General features: G+C 42.4%; 2 protein-coding genes across 7 annotated transcripts in view; one reads left to right on the forward strand and one right to left on the reverse strand.

Moving 5' to 3' along the window:
- The window catches only part of METTL8 (methyltransferase 8, tRNA N3-cytidine), a 39,792-nt gene extending 25,288 nt beyond the window's left edge, over positions 1 to 14,504 (reverse strand). Inside the window, exon 1 of one of the 3 annotated variants that reach the window (XM_066634723.1) lies at positions 14,423 to 14,504. Coding sequence is in view for 1 of the 3 variants with exons in the window: in XM_066634722.1 (XP_066490819.1) it covers positions 13,919 to 13,944 (26 nt within the window). In the remaining 2 variants the exon portion in view is untranslated. Of the gene's footprint in view, positions 1 to 13,918; positions 13,962 to 14,164; positions 14,217 to 14,422 lie in introns of those variants that run through there. The other 2 variants (XM_066634724.1, XM_066634722.1) reach the window with 2 other exon arrangements.
- A 139-nt stretch (positions 14,505 to 14,643) lies between these two features.
- The window catches only part of DCAF17 (DDB1 and CUL4 associated factor 17), a 31,608-nt gene continuing 28,783 nt past the window's right edge, over positions 14,644 to 17,468 (forward strand). For 3 of the 4 annotated variants that reach the window (XM_066634726.1, XM_066634728.1, XM_066634729.1), the window contains exons 1-3: positions 14,644 to 14,730; positions 15,728 to 15,958; positions 17,281 to 17,384. In XM_066634726.1, the coding sequence (XP_066490823.1) occupies positions 15,785 to 15,958; positions 17,281 to 17,384 (278 nt within the window). In that variant the 5' untranslated portion in view covers positions 14,644 to 14,730; positions 15,728 to 15,784. Of the gene's footprint in view, positions 14,791 to 15,727; positions 15,959 to 17,280; positions 17,385 to 17,468 lie in introns of all 4 variants that reach the window. The other variant, XM_066634727.1, reaches the window with a different exon arrangement.

A 17,468-nucleotide genomic window follows, 5' to 3' on the forward strand; every position in this document is an offset into this window, starting at 1 on the left:
TCATAATACCACCTCGTTAGCTCTCAGAACACTCAAACTCATTGGTTAGTTTTGAGTTAAAGAAATCCACTTTGTTACATAAGACAGTTGTACTTTCTTTTTCTGGTTATTTGGCTATAACTTCTGATACAACAGATACTTCAATGCGGTTTGTTTCATTACATTCTGCATCAAATTTATGTATATGGTATTATTTCTAAAAACCATGATTTCTTCAATTTTGGTCACTAGTGGTGTCACCCCTCCAAGGGTGTCATCATACTAACACCTTATTGATTCCATGCTCTATCATAACATCTCCTTGGTTCCGCAAACAATCAGTCTCATTGGTTCGTTTCGAATGAAGGAAATCTACTTTTTGTTACATAATAAATTGTATTTTTTTTTTTGCCATAAATTTTTATAGAACTGAGATATTTCACTCCAGTTCATTTCATTGCATTCTGCTGTAAATTATGCGAATGGTATAAAACCTGATGGTATTATTCCTAATAACTGCAATTTTCAAAATTTTGGTCACTAGCAGTGTCACCCCCTCCCCCTAAGTGTGGTTCCCACTCCTGCTAGCTGAGCCACTGGGTGGGGGACAAACACTGAGAAACGCTGTTCTAGATCAACTGCATAGCAGCAACTAGAACCGGCCTAAAACGTTTAGGCAGTCAAAGAGGAAAATGAATGTGTCAGAACTTATCTCTCACAGTACAGAATGCGTCTCCTCCTGCAGTCCTACACATTTGTAACATATAGGGTTGTATTCCAACCAGTTCATAAAGAGGAAAGTCCTTCCATTCCTGGAAGAGCAATCTCTTCACAGAGGAGTCCCTTGCAAGAGTGGAAGGAGTTCTTGCATAAGAGACATATTCTTTCTGGGCAGGAAAGAAACTTCTGATGGCACTCTGTGCTTCACATACAGGTTAGGTTAGAACCCTCAAAAGGGGACAAGCAATACTTCAGTTTGCTATAGCCATCCTAGAACGACAATTTCTAGGCATCTTGGAATTTAAAGTATTTATTCAGTTTGACACATCATTGGCATCTTAAAATATGATGGTGCCAGTGCTTAGGAATTTGAAATACCTTTCCAGCCTTTGCTCCCAAGAGAATGAATGGAGATGACTACTACAGCACCCACAGAGGTCAGAACCAATTCCCTTTTCATTTTTCTTGGGAGAAAAAAAAGATTCCAATACGATTTGAACGCTTTACTTGAGCAGACATTAGTCCAATTTCTATTTTGTATCTCAAGATGAGTTAAACTTGCTGCTCAGTGTGTTTTTATTCACACACTTTATTTACCACATTTCTATCCCACCTTTCTCCTCCTGAGGGAATTCAAAGCGACTTTAAAGTATCCTAGCAGAGTCTCCTCTGGTCCTATTACTGAGTGTTTTCACACTAAGTTATGTCGGGCCCTCTGAGGATCAGTCTACACACCCTACAAGCAGCATGCAAAGAGTGCTTTAAACCGTTCCACCTGATAGTTTATTGTGATTAACCAATTGTATGTAATTGTTCACCACATCACTGAGGCAATTTTCCCCATGCCAATTTCAACACCTGAAAAACAGGTTTGCATTAGCATGCAGAAAATCTGCTTCAGTCACATAGAAAGCCATTGCACATGCTTTCACACAGTAACTGCCACCATGTGGAGTGATTTTAAATCAACATCCACAGGCTGGCTACGGCATGCACATGAGACCTCCTGTATTAGCTAGATTAGATGGAGAGTTTTCATCCAAGGCTCTGTTCAGGCAATAACTTCTCCATCTGACTGGCATCATACATTTAAAGAAATGCATGCTGGCAGCTCCTCACAGCACTCTCCTGGTTGGGCGATACTATCTCTGCCAGCAAGGCTCACATGTTAAAAATGTATGCACTTACAGTATGTGCGTTCTGTGGTCCCTTCCTTTGCTTGCCCTCAGTTCCTAGCTACTGTGTTCATGGCATGGCCCCCTCATGGAATACATAGAGGAAACATGCACATGTTATGAGGACGCACATCCTTAAGCACATGAGGTGGATTGTACAGAGGTGGTATCACCCAAACGTTGATGTTTGGAGTTAATGCTCAATTCCCTAAGCAAAATAGAGAACATTGGCCTATTTGAAAGATACTTTACTCACTAACATGCTCATTTGTTGCTTCCGAGCAAGTATTCCTAACTGTATGGGGAGTCAGATGAATCCCCCCACACAGTTAACAAAAGTAAACACTAAGAGAGGGGAAGCAAGGGAAGGGCCAAGATAATGTGCACACTGTGAGCACACACTTCTATAATTGGGAAGGGGAGTTCAGATGTTAAAGGATAATCTGAACAGCCCCTACTCCCCATGATTAGAAAAAGTAGCAAGGACGTGAGGGGAAGAGACAAGGCAAGTACATAGTATTGGAAGGTGCAAGTCAGTAATTGCAGGAGACCAGTTTGGGCAGTAACGTATAATCCCAACCAGTCCATGGTCAACCAGTCCATGGTCTAACTGAAAGGAGATTTTAGCCCATTAAATGCTACTGTAATGTTAAGTGGCTAACATGAATGTTCTTCAAGAACCCCTCTCTCCTGAGAATCTGACAGTGAAATGTACTACATTGGGATCAGAATACGAGTACAGTAGATTTTTCTCTCTCACTCTTGCACCATTTCAAACTCCATGTATGACGGGGCTCAGTTGAGCTATGCTGTTCAACACATCTCCCCTCCAACCATTTTATTTATTAATGTATGTTCATCTTTATGCACACATACACACGGATGCACAATTTCCACTAGAATAATTTTGGGATCAGTTAAACACCAGTTGGTGTGAGTTTAAAAAAAAAAAAGAACCCCAAAATTTGCTTCTGAAAACCAAGTGTAGCTTCTGAGGGTTATTCTGAGGCCCATGGAGGCCAACAGAGTGGGTTGTCGGCCTAGCAAGACCCAGGAAAGGCCTCTGGAGGCTCCAGATAAGTAACTGTGAAAGCTTTGGGAGTGGATCCCAGCATCCACAGAATTCCTTATCTGCCGGGAGGGGGGGGAGGGAGGATGTCTGGAACGAAACCATCTCAGATAAGGAGGGCCCACTGAACATTGCAAAATGTAGGATAGAACAGGGTTTCTCAAACAGTGGGTCACGAACCGATTGGTGGTGGGTCGTGAAGCTGAAACTGACAAGATAAAAGAGAAGGAAAATGCATGGAGCCCTACAACTGAGCCACAACATGTTTTAGTTGTGAGTAGGCAAGCATTCCTTGGTCCACTGCAAAGGGCAGGCCCAGAGGAATCCAATACCACCAGAATGGTATCACCAGTCCGGTGAACACCCAAGAATAAAGTTCCACCCTCCAAGCTGACGAATGTACTGAAAAGCAAAACTAAGCTACATGCTTGTGTTTACTCATGAGTAAGCAATGGTTTGCTCGTGTTGAAGGTCAGGTAAAGAAGAATGCAAGGCCACAGAACGGTCCTGATCTGATAAAAGTGGAGCTCAACAAATGCTCCAGAAGGCAGTCTCCTCCCCCCTCCCCCACACACTAAAAGGATAAAAATAGGTAATGTGATTTCTTTTCCTTTTTAGGACCTGGAAACTAGGTGGGTCCTGATAGTTTCTCATTTTAATTGATTTCTGCCCAAATACACAATAAGGAACTAATGCGCACACCTGTGGGCTGGGGAAAAATGGGTTAAACTATGGGTTCTGGTGCTTATAGATTTGGGAACCACCAACTTACTGGAAAGGTCTGTTGCCTTTTCCAGACTCCTCCCCTCCACCAGTGAAGCATCATCACTCAGGGGTTTTAATGCTGTTTAGAGGGAACCTTTGAATCTCAGTCTAGCCCAGATACCCCCTTGCAAAAAATGTTGGATTTAAAACGGATTTCAGCCCAAATCACACTGAATTTGTTTAAATACATGGGGGCTCCGTATCCGCGGATCCCATATCCGCAGTTTCAGTTATCTGTGGATCAGGTCCGCAGTCCCCACATGCAGCTCAGAATGACTACAGGGAGTAAAAAAGCAAATTCAGGTTTTTCGTGAAAACCGGAAATCATGTTTTAATGTCTTATGAGACATTCATGAAAAACTGGAAGCCGCTTGTTTTACTCCCTACAGTCATACATTCTGCATGAGGCCTCTGCTGGGCTCAGAAAACCCTCCAGAGGAGGGGGGAGAAGCCCCCTGTATCCATGGATACGGGGGCATGCCTGCATAAGAACTTAAATTGAATTAGCAGGCAGGCTATAGAGAGAATTCACTTGGTGGGACAGGGCTGGCTTCCCCATCACATCTTCCTTTATTTAATTATTTATTTTACTTTAATTATTTAATTTACTTTAAATAATTTATAACTTATTTGAATTTGCTTGATGATGTCACTTCCAACCATGATATTGCTTTCAGTGGGTCCCAGACATATTGTCATTCTAAAAAGTGGGTCCCCGTGCTATAAAGTTTGAGAACCACTGGGATAGAAGGAAAAAATGTATTTTGTATTCCTGCTTTAATATGGACATGAGGTTTTCCAGTAAACACGCACACACTTCCTCTTAACATGTTCATAATGCTACACCTTAAAAATAAAATCAGAACCACAGGAGCTGCCTGCTCTTGTGACATGTTGTTCTTCTGCTTGACATTTCTTATCCCATACAATAGGTTACATTTCTTCAAAGCATTTTATTTCACAGCTCTTTTTATGGGTTCAACCACTCAAGCAGAGACATTAAAAGCAGAGCGGAAAAATTGACACATGCACAGCCAGGATATGTTCCCAAAATTCTATCACAGATTTGTAAAACTGAAGGCTTAGTATTTACAAAGTGCACGACTGAAACAGTTTATCAGCATATCATTCAGCCTTGCATAATTTGCCTTGTTGTTTTTCAAGACTATTCACTTTGGTATTGTTCAAACAAAACACCCGCCATACTGCAAGGCTACAGAACTTCTGTGTGTGTCAATTCAGGCAAGCAGAAAGAAGTGGGCTTGCTAGAATAGTCAGGCCACATAGTGGGCTTCTCTGAAAATAATCTGTGAATTTCACTGGCAAACTTCCTTCCCTCCCTTCTCATCTCAGACTTAAAAAAAAAAAATCACTGGTGGATGAGATACATTTATAACAACTAGCACAAGAATTCCAGAGAAAAGATCACCCATGACTACATTTATCTGCCTTCAGTGCAAATATTTATCATGCTTAATACAGTCCAGCATGAATCTTGCCAACCCTCTGCGCAGTCAAGTTTTTGTCTACATAAAAGTTCTGATGCACTTGTACTTCGCTTTCAAGAACTTCTGACACACTTGCAACCTGCTATCAAGAACTGCTGCTGCTGTCATGGCTGGTCCAACCACAAGGCAAGGCGAATTAGGTGTTTCAAGTAGCAAACGGGCACAGATGGCACCCTGTGCCCATCAGCTCACCATGCCCCTGTGTACCTCCACACTCTGGAAATACAGCAATAGAACTGGACCAGAACAAGGGTGCTGAAAGAAACTTCTTAGTTCTTTTGTGGAAGTAAGTACTTCTTGGTTCTTCTTCAGTACTTCTTCCATTCCCACTCTGCTGCTGAACACCTTTCCCTTTTAAAATGTACTGCATCCATTCCTTAAAACAGACTTTACAGTCACACCTTGGCATCCGCGGGGATCTGGTTAAGAACATAAGAAGAACCCCGCTGAATCAGGCCATAGGCCCATCTAATCCAGCCTCCTGTATCTCACAGTGGCCCACCAGATGCCTCAGGGAGCACACAAGACAACAAGTGACAGATCAGGAGAGAGATCTTGGGGTGGTGGTGGACAGGTCGATGAAAGTGTCAACCCAATGTGCGGTGGCAGTGAAGAAGGCCAATTCTATGCTTGGGATCATTAGGAAGGGTATTGAGAACAAAACGGTTAGTATTATAATGCCGTTGTACAAAACGATGGTAAGGCCACACCTGGAGTATTGTGTCCAGTTCTGGTCGCCGCATCTCAAAAAAGACATAGTGGAAATGGAAAAGGTGCAAAAGAGAGCGACTAAGATGATTACAGGGCTGGGGCACCTTCCTTATGAGGAAAGGCTACGGTGTTTGGGCCTCTTCAGCCTAGAAAAGAGACGCTTGAGGGGGGACATGATTGAGACATACAAAATTATGCAGGGGATGGACAGAGTGGATAGGGAGATGCTCTTTACACTCTCACATAATACCAGAACCAGGGGACATCCACTAAAATTGAGTGTTGGGCGGGTTAGGACAGACAAAAGAAAATATTTCTTTACTCAGCGCGTGGTCGGTCTGTGGAACTCCTTGCCACAGGATGTGGTGCTGGCGTCTAGCCTAGACGCCTTTAAAAGGGGATTGGACGAGTTTCTGGAGGAAAAATCCATTATGGGGTACAAGCCATGATGTGTATGCGCAACCTCCTGATTTTAGGAATGGGTTAAGTCAGAATGCCAGATGTAGGGGAGAGCACCAGGATGAGGTCTCTTGTTATCTGGTGTGCTCCCTGGGGCATTTGGTGGGCCGCTGTGAGATACAGGAAGCTGGACTAGATGGGCCTATGGCCTGATCCAGTGGGGCTGTTCTTATGTTCTAAGAGACTTGCATCCTGGTGCTCTCCCTTGCATCTGACATTCTGAGGCAGCCTACCCAAGTAAGGTTCTGGGGCTCCCGGCTGATACCAAAAACATTTTAAATAAAAGCAGTTTTAAACAATTTTTAAAAACTAAAAAAATGCATCCTACCTTGCTGGGGTGTAAGACAAGTCAGTATTTCTCCCCTGATATTACACAATAGGGACTAAAACAAGCAAGTTTAAGGCCACCGAGTTGGCAGGCCCAAGATTCAGATCAGGGTTTTGCTGCCCACCACTTAGCCTGTTAACTACTATATTACACTCAGCAAAGTTTTACAGATTTAGGGTGCAGTCTACATGCACTTTCCTGAGAGTAAGCCCCACTGAACATAATGGAATGTACTTCTGGTTAGGCAGGCCTAGGATTAGGCTGCTGGAGTTTTCTAAAATGTTTTCTAATTTGCTTGCAATTAGAGCCAAGATGAATTTGCCCCCTCAATTATCTTCAAATAATTTTGACAGTAGAAGGTCACCAAGTGTTCTCTAGGTCTGTGAACATTTAACACAAAGATCACCATTTGACTTCCAACAAATCTGCAGTAGCAATTTGACAGTATCAGACAGCTAGCAGTCAACATGTGACAGTATGTGCCTTCCAACTTGAAACAGCATTTAACTATTTCATACTGATGCCGAGTCATTCATTCAAGAAAAACCAACCAAGAATCATCTCCTTGAATAGATTATAAAAACCAAGCAAAACTGAAGTGCCCCTGTCAAATTCTGATTTTGAAATTTGCTCTCATTGCCTTTTGTAAGATAATCTACTTCAGATACTGATAAAAGAGCAAGCCAAGATGCCTAACTAAGACAACAGTACATTCTTTGTTTAATCAGTCATGTTGTCTATATACAAGAAAATGCAGGAAAATTCCACTGACTCATTCAATGATCTGTCTCAGTCTGAAGAGGAAGCCATCAGTGAAAAGACCAGCTTTAGAACTGGAAAACTGGAAATCATTATATTGTGTATTTCTTCAGTTGCTGCAGCAAGAACCCACAAATATGTACATGAAGCTGCCTTCACTTACATTTGAGAAACTTCAGCCAACATAAAACATTGCAGTCCATCTTCTGATGGAGGTAAGTCATTGGTGCTCCAGTATCCAGTTCTTTGTTGTTTTCCAGCCTCAATTCAAAATCCAAGCACTGGTCCTACAGAGCCCTGTATATCTATCCCAATGATCTATTTCTTTAAGTGCAATCAGAAATACCCTCTGAAGTTCACTATCTAGGTCAGGGGTGTCAAACCTGTTTCATACAATGGGCCAAATAGCATTCAAGATGCCTGCTGAGGGTCGGAAGTGATATTATGACGCCGTTAAGCAGGTCATGACCAGAAATAAGCACTTTTTCACTTAGGAACTCATTAACTGCAAATGGAAGAAGGGATAAACAAAATCTTGATCACATTTTCAAGATATGGGAACGCCCAATTATCATGCTCTTTGCTCTTTCAGCAGCTGAAGGTGGTACTAAGAGAGCCCAAGGCCTAGATAAAGAGCTTCCAGGGGTCACATCCAGCCCATGAGCCTTATGTCAGACACCCCTGATCTAGGTGCTAAGTCAGGACTATAAGGGAATGCAGACAGAAGTCATTTCTTGACTGACTCTTGACTCTAGCACTCTCTGCCCCGAAGGCTTGCCAAAGTTCAAGTCTAAGCAGTGCATGAGCTTCTTATTGAAAAGTGGTTTTTGATGAGCTGTGATATGGCAAGATGGTGTGGAATCATTATTTGCAATTAATATTTTGTTACACTCACTCCAAGAGATAAGGGGGGAGCTATAAACAGAATACCAGATGCAAGGGAGGGCACCAGGATGCAGGTCTCTTGCTGTCTTGTGTGCTCCCTGGGGCATTTAGTGGGCCACTGTGAGAAACAGGAATTTGGACTAGATGGGCCTATGGCCTGATCCAGTGGGGTTGATCTTATGTAAAATCAAATAAATGTGTTACAGTAATGCATGAACAATTGCTTTTTAATGTGACAATGTATGCATTCAGTATGGATGAGAACACTTGCAACCCAAAACACATTTATTATGCAAGTAAACTCCACTGGACACACAATGGAACTTACTTCCAAGCAACCGTGTATAGGATTGCACTTTACACATTCTAGGGTAAATAAAGCTAAGCATAAAATTGAGCTTAGGACCAAATCTGATCCAACTTTCCAGTATCAATGCAGCTTTGCCAATAGGACATACACTGCATCCTGTGATGGGTAGGCAGTCATGGAGGCCCACCTTAAGGTAAGGGAATGTTTGTTACCTTACCTTGGGGCTGCACTGCAGCTGTGTCAGCGCAGGAAAGTTGGTTAGGACTGGGCCCTTAGTCTCATATTTCAATTCAAGAGAATAATGAAATCTCTTTGATTTGAACTTTTCAGTGGATATCTTCTCCAGTATTTTCCCTTTTTTATTCATTATATATTGCATTTATGTTTGTCTCAGCAAGGAGAGCCAATATTTTATGAGGTACAATGAGATCACTGTGTTGATTTACAACTTAAGAATTTAGAAAGAGGTTTAGTGAATTTCAAATAGACTATAGAACAGTTCTCAAACTGAGGGTTTTGATCTAATTTTTAGTGGGTCATATGGCCAGTACTATCCACTTCATTGGCTGTGGTGCATTCTGGGATGTGACCCAGAAGCCTTAAGGCATTCTGAAGTGCAATGCAACTGCCGTGGCCAGCAAAGCAGGTTGCGGAAGTGAAAAGTTTGAAATCCGCTCAGCTAGTATACTCAGTAAAAACATATTAAGCTCATTAAAACAGAATCCCTCTCCTTACAGCTCAGGCTTCTTAACTGTCTTAGGCATGGATGACCAAACTTTTCGGCAAGAGGGCCACATCACAGTGACATATCTGACAGTGTGGAGGACCAGAAAATAAATAATAAATACATGGAGGATGGATATGCTGAGAGTTTGACTGAATACAATAAGTGGGTGGGGGTGGGAGGAGAAGAAGAGCAGAGGGAAAATTTGATTTGCACAGGAAAAGGGAGGAATGGATTTTGAAAAAGCATCAAGCAACCTACGACATAAATCTCAAACTTTTTTCTGTCAGTTTCTGCTCTGTTGTAAGTTTAACTAACATTTTTATTTATATTCTAGGTCTCTCAGTATATATATCTCATTCAGACACTAGAGGTGCTGAATGTAATGGAATAATTTCTTTCCATTACATTGCACTGCATTCAGCACCTCTAGCGGCAAAATGAAGAAAATACCAACAAGTGCATTATTTTTAGCCCTGAGAGGCTGGGGAAGGGGACAACGACAGATAAATCCTCATTAGGGCCAGATTTGGCCCCCAGGCTAGGGTCTGGAAACCCCCTAGTCTTGGGAGTAAGCCCTTTTGAACTAAGTAGGAATTACTTCCAAGTAAATATGCACGGAATCAGACTGCAAGTCTCAAAAATGAGGAGAGACAATCTTCAGCATGGCACACAAAGGAGCTCACGACACACACTTCTCAAACACTGAACCAACAGCCAAAGGAAATATACCAAGCCATTGTCAGTGATACTGACTGTGCCCATTAGCTAATACTGTATGCCTGCGGTTTTCAAACTCCCAGGGAGTTTGAAAGCTGCAGTAAGTTCTTGCAGGGGGAGAGGCAGCAAGGGGAAGGCAGCTGCAGCTGGGGGCTGCCCGGGGGCCGCAGCTGCCTGCAGGGCTCCCCAATGCTTCACAAGTGAAAGTGGAGCGATCATGCTCCACTTTCGGTTTAGAGGAACCGGAGCGTGATCGCTCTACTCTCACTTGTGAAGCATCAGGGAGCTCTGCAAGCAGCCGCACAGGGCTCCCCGCATCCCCGGGAGGCTGCAGAAGGCTCTGGTAAGTGTACCCAAGCCCCTGCAGCCACCTGAGCGGCCTCCTTCCTGGATCCTGGCTGCCCCCGCCCCTTAAGGGGAAACAGGTCAGGGCCCACAGCTGTATGTGTTTAGCCTATAAACAAAAACGGAATACATTACATTCAGTTTTACTTCATGCAAGTCGACTTTTTAAACTCCATTTTCTAAGAATATACATAAGTTGAATTTTCTTAACAGACTCTGGAAGATGGCAAGGAATATAGAAACTGGCACTCTGTCTCTTACACACAACCTTTTATGGTTTGCAGTATACATAATGTGATTTCTCGTCATTTGACTCCCAGCCAACATTTGAACTGGCCTTCGTTTGATGGTATGAAGTAGAATATTTTTCACACAGAAAAATTTCCATTTCTTAAAACATGTGCTGTTCCATAAAATTAATTACCAACATAATGAATGGACACAACACCAGCAAAGTTTAATGCCTTTTCAAAGTTACGCTTAACTCTTTTAGATGAATACAGTGAAGAAGCAGTGCTCGCTCTCTATGCAACTGTGTAGCAGTGAGCATGAACCAGGCAGAGAGGGAGAGAGTTAAAACCAAAAGCACATGTAATGCAAACCTGCTAAAACAGATCCCGACTGCTTGGACATTAGAAAATTCTCTCTTCCTCCTCCCCCCCCAAAACATTTGATTCAGAAATTTCTAGAAATCCAACATCATCAATTGAAAATTCTGAGCTGACAATGAATATGAACATTCCACCGCATAAAGCAAGAGGTGTGAGGGGGATAAAAACCATAGCAGCAGCAAGTGGGAGAAACAGAAACCTTCACCTCTACACTTTTCTTCTGAAACACCTGGGTGTGTGTATGTGCAAGCTCGAACACATGCATTCATGTTTCGCCACAGGACTGGGATTATTTTTGAACATAAGATCCACCAAAAGAAAAGCAGTCGTCAAAAGCTATTGGGGGAGGAAGAGTTCAGCTACTCCCTCCGGTTCATGCTGCACTTTTAGGAACACCCCCCCCCCACCTGCTGCCGCTTTAGAGAAATTCAGCAGCAGACCTGATTCTGCACAAAGGTCTGCTGCTGTCACATCTAGTTCAGCCCTGATAGTTTTCCTAGTGTGTGTTGCTTCAGTTATTAAAGAAAGCTCAAATTATTAGTTTCAAATCAGATGTAAGAAATCCATCCTTTTTTGTGATACAACAGTAGTGGATGCATTGCAATATATTTTAAAAGAATAAACCAAGATAACAAGACAGTATCAGGCCACAATTGTAAACTACAGTCTGCACTAAAAGCAAATGTTTTCACTCATCACACAAAAGTAAGTGAAGAGGGAGTGCATGTGACCAGAGTTCCCTTAGATGTGTTCATGTAAGCCATAGCTTTGGGTTAGCACATGAACTCAGTAGTCCGGAACAAAAAAAATAAAAACACAAACGAATGCTGGTACCAAACAAATTTTTCTAGGGAGGGAATTCTATAGCCATAGGGCTAGAACAGAAGAACCTTCTTTTCCACAGCCACCCACCTAACCTTCAACCACTTAGATGAGGAACTCAGAAGGTATTAATTAGCAGGCAAGTTAATTGGGGGAGGAGGTGACTTCAGATATCAAGGTCCCAAAACATTCAAGGTATTGTAGATCAAACCAGCAATGTGAACAGAGCCCAGAAACCAACTGAAAGCCAGTGCCAAACTTGAAACAACAGCAAGAGACACTCATTGCACCATGCCCCTATTAACAATCCTGTTTATTAGAGTACTGTATATTCTTCACCAGTACACACACACACACACACACACACACACACACACAGCGAAAAATGCCATGCTGGCTCTGGGGAGTAAATAAAGTCCCAGGTGCTATGCCCAATACTATGCATTTCCCCTCAAAGGTAAGTCCTACTGAGTTCACCCTCATTACTCAGTAAGCATATGTGTACAGAATTTCAGCCTTCTTTGGCGTCAAGGGAAATAAGAGAATGGGGTGCAATCCTAACCAACTTTCCAGCAGTGAGGTAAGGACAATGCAGCTCAGAGGTAAGGGAACAAACATTTCCTTACCTTGAGGAGGCCTCCATGACTAGCACCCAACTGCAGAATGCAGCACATGCCCCATTGGCACAGCTATGTCAGTGCTGGGAAGTTGGTTAGGATTTGAGCCTTAATCTATTTCATGCATGCTTTAAGAGATGCAACTTTTCACATCCTGGTTGACACACCAACACCATAAACTTGCCTCAAGTCTTATGAAAGTCTAGTCTTTATAACTTCGAATTCAGCCCTGAGCATTTGCATCAGAAATCAATGACATTAGCCCAGATCAAGTGATTTTGTTTACAACTTTTTTAAAGCACGTACAATCGAACACAAATCATTTATTATTGTAATCTAATTGTACTAAAAAAAATTTAATTAAAATATTGCATTACAGTCTTGTTGTATTAAAGCCTTGCATTAAAGTCAAAGAAGTAATCCAATGACCAAGAAAAAGGGCATACAAATACTGGTTGTTATTCTTATTATTCCAAACTACATGAGACACAGTTGTTAACTGGTTTTGTAGCAACTGATACAAGTCTCAGCCTGAGATCCAAGTATCAACTAGGCACTGGCACAGTATGTATGATGCTCCCAAAAGTACCACTTTTTGCAGATCTGATGGTGTTATTTTAGTAAGCTGCAGTTGTTTCAAGTAGTTCGCAAAATTTTTCAAGATTGTTCCAAGTGTCCTGATGACAACGGGGACCACTTTGGTATGTTTCATCAGTAATCATGTGATTTCAATGGCCAGGTCTCAGTATTTTGTCATTTTTTCCATCAACACTGGAATCTCCAGGAATTGCAATGTCAACTAGCCAGACGTTTCAATTTTCTATTATCATATCAGGTGTATTATGTTCAAGGTGTCAGTGTGTTTGAATTTTAAAGTCCTACAGCAGTAATTATCAAACTTTTAGCACTGGGACCCACTTTTTAGAATGAGAATTGGAAGTGATATCATGACCGGAAGTGACATCATCAAGCAGGAAAATTTTTAACAATGCTAGGCTGCAATCCTACTCGCTTACCCAGGAGTAAATCCCATTGACTATCATTGTTAAAAGCATAAACATAATAGCCTGTTAAAAGTACAGATCTGTCACATTTCCCCAAATGCAGTCACATACCATGGGGGCATTGAGTGTCTAATATACTAAAAATAAAATATTGAAATGAATGGGGACCCACCTGAAATTGGTTTGCAACCCACCTAAGTGGGTCCCAACCCACAGTTTGAGAAACACTGTCCTACACGATCTTGGCTTGTTCATTCTCCAACACCTTCTCAATCTGTTGTTCCCAGACATTTTTTGATGCTGGCAAATTATTATTTCTACATAATGACCAGTGGATTGATTTTGTGACTCCATCATGTCCAAACTTTGTAATTCGTCTGTGTGATCTTACTACATTCACATCTCACCTGAGACACAGTCTCATCTTTTTCATGGTACAGTCTGCATTTAGGGTTTCCACCTAGTTTCTGGATTTTAACTTTCATGACATTTGTTTGCAGTGTCTGTTCCTGTGCAGCAAAAATCAGAACTTCAGTTTCTTTTCTTGATGGTGCCCAGTTTCAGCCATACCCAAGTCAAGTTGTGATCACTTTTTCCTTCCATGTTTTTCAGATAATAACAACATTGAGGGGGGAAGAAGTGAAAGCACTTACCATGCAAACTGGTGCCGGTCACCTTTGCACGTGTTCCTTCAAATGGAGAAGCATGTCAGGCTCTGATCCTATGCACACTTACCTGGGAGTAAGCCCCATTGACTAGAATGTGACTTACTTCTGAGTAGGCATGCATAGGATTGGACTGTCAGTCTACTGCTCTGGTGCACTCTCCATACATGCACAGGACACAGCCATGAGAAACGTGTTGGAAGCCTCCTTCACAGCAGCCACTCCCACGCCCCTCCACCTTCCTACCTCCCTTGATGCGCACAGTCCCTGCAGCCGGCAGAACCTTCGTGCCACGCGCTTTAGGAAACAAATAGAAGAAAGCACGTGGCCTCCTCCAGGGTGCATAAGGAAGGGGGGTTTCGGGAGTTGTAGTCTCCAGGCCTGAATTCTTTCCTGTAAGGTTAGAGCTATGAAAACTACTTTTCCCATCGAGCATTGCGCGAAGTGAAGTGATGATGATGCGCTGGGTGTTATGTGACTGCCTGTTTTGTAGTGTGCGGCTGCTGTTGCTCCTCGGGATGATTTTGGGTGCAGGCATGGCGGGTGCTGGAGGCGTAAGTGGGCAGTAACAGTGGTTTCTGTAACAGCACACGTCCATGCATGTCTACTCAGCAGTAAGTCCATAGTGTCCAATGGGGCTTACTCCCAGGAAAAAGTGTCTAGGATTGCAGCCTTAGGGAACAATCCTATGTATGTCTACTCAGAAGAAAGTTCATAGTGTCCAGTGGGGTTTACTCCCAGGAAAGAGTGTCTAGGATTGCAGCCTTAATCGCTCAGTTCTCAGAGGCGCCAGCCATGTAAGGGTCTTGCAGCTAAAAGCAACAAGGGGACCCTGTGGCCTCTTTCAAGACCAACCAGTTTATTTTGGCATAAACTCTTGACCTGCTGAAACTGTATCTCAGGTGTGGCAAGATTCTGTTGTGCTTTTGTGCTTGCTTCGCAGTTTTAGATCTTAAGTTCCAGCCATCCTTTGCTTACTTACTGTGAAGTGTTTACTCTCTAGTAAGCATAGGGTTACCAGATACAAATAGGGAGAGAGTGCCCATACCTTTAACCATTTTGGCAAGTACAGCTCCACATGGAAGGGTTTGAAAAGCTGTGCCTGCCAAAATTCCCTCATCAATACAATGGTTAAGCTACAGGTACTTTGCCCCCCCCTTTGTATCTGGTAACCCCAAGTAATCGTGATTGCAGTTTTATGACTGCAAGGATTAATAGGTCACCCCTGTATTGATCTTTAGGAAGAGGGGTTTGAAAATGAGTACGTTTCAAGGCTTTATTGTTGCAGGGTTGTGGCATTAGAGACTTGTAAGTGATAATAAAATATTCCGGGAAGAGGGGGGTGGCTCTCCTAAGTTCAGAATTCAGAAGGAGATTTGTTGTCACTTCTGCCTGTCTTCCTGAGTTCAGCTTCGTAGACAGTCAGATCCCTATTTGTACTTGTATTACGCTGAGTACACCCAGAGAGAGTCATACGTGCACGCTTTCATCTAAGTTGGAACTGATGTGGCAGGGACACTGAAAATATGTTTTTTTTTTTCTTCTCTTTAGCCATTTTTGCCTCCTGAATGAACCATAAACAAAGTGGAAGTTGGATCCTTTGCCAGAATGTTTTCCAGTTCATCTACCTCTTCTGCCACAACAACTCCTCTCTCTTCTGATGGGTTTAAAGTTCACAATATCTGCTGCTTACTAACTAGAAGGCTACAAGGATTTTTTACAAAAGATGCCGGCATTGTCTATAGGAAAAACATGGGGATCCTGAGGAAGCTAGTATGTCAGGTAACCACTGCTGAAGCCTACAGCTGTGTCCCAGCTCCCACTGAGTACACATTCCTTATTCTCTGTAGAAACTGAGACTGAAATCTGTACATAGATCATCATCTGTGATAGTTTATATGTGGATTTGGTGCTCTTTTCTACATTGACTCCATACAGAAGATCTTTAATTTGTGAAGCAGCCTAAGGGACACTTTTCAGGGGTTGTTAATGCAAAAAAGGTTTAGAAGTTGTTGTCCTGACACTAGGAAGGACTTTGTGTTGCAGACACACTCTCTTACTCATACACAAATGTAAAGGCTGAATAGTTTGGAGTTGTTAACTAAGGGCCCAATCCTATCCCACTTTCTAGCACTGGTGCAGCAGCTATACAGCCCCGAGGTGTGGGTATAAATGTTGCCTTATTTTGAGGAGGCCTCTAAGACTGCCTCCCCACTACAGGGTGCAGTGCACATCCATTAGCACAGCTGCACCAGTGCTGGAAAATTGGATAGGATTGGGCCCTCAGGATGCAGATAGGCTGAGAAACTGTAACAATGAATTAAAATTTCAGTCTAGAGGAAGAAAAGATCTGCTGCTACTTTGTCATCCCTAGCCCCCAAAAATTCTTGATGGGGAAATCCCTTACCCCTCTGTAAGTACAATGATTGCCAATGGGTCTCCTCAGATCTCTGAGGTGGAAATCTGAGGAGACAGGGGGGACATCAGCTAGTTCCGGAGGGACAGCATCAAGTGTAAGCTGCTCTCATCAGATGCAATCACTTTTGCCTTCAACATGTCCCCATCACACCCCATTCCACACACCCCACCAACTTACTAATTTTGACAGGGCTTCTCTTCACCACCACCACACACAGAGACATAGGGTCCTCCCTGCCACCTTTAGTGGCAGACTGGAAGCATGCAACTATGTGCGCTTCCAGATTGGCATTTATGATGTCATGTATAGCCACCAGAACAATACTTCCAGTGGCAGTAGCATCTAATATGATTGGACCATAAATCATGTAGTACGTATTATGTTTAAATCTGAAATTTGGTTGCACAGTATAACAGTAGAGAAGCTAATCACTGAAAGTGCATGTAAAATGAACATGGATGCTTTAAATTTAAGAAGGAAATCCTTTTGTATTGAAGGCAATCACAGTTCTATGGTCTCTGCTTAACTAAAGTTAAAGTCAAGTCTTTCTGAATTTTTTCATTAATTGTAAAAAATTTAGTATCAAATTTCGAAAAACCTTCAACAATATCTAAATATAATTAACTGGCTATTTTAAATGTTTGCTAAACCACAACTTTTTATAAAATACTGTGATTTGTTTCAGGAAACTACAACATTCAAGAATGTTTGGACAACCCATTCCACCACTCCAATTGCTTATCAAAGTGGAAAGATTTACTTTGATAATTACCGATGCTGTGTGAGCAGGTATTTGATGGTTGTTTTTTTAATTGCTTATTTTCTTGCTCAGTTGCCTATTCTGCCAGTTCCTGAGAACAGCCGTATAACTTC

This window comes from Tiliqua scincoides, chromosome 1, assembly GCF_035046505.1.
Source record: "Tiliqua scincoides isolate rTilSci1 chromosome 1, rTilSci1.hap2, whole genome shotgun sequence".
NCBI lineage: Eukaryota > Metazoa > Chordata > Lepidosauria > Squamata > Scincidae > Tiliqua > Tiliqua scincoides.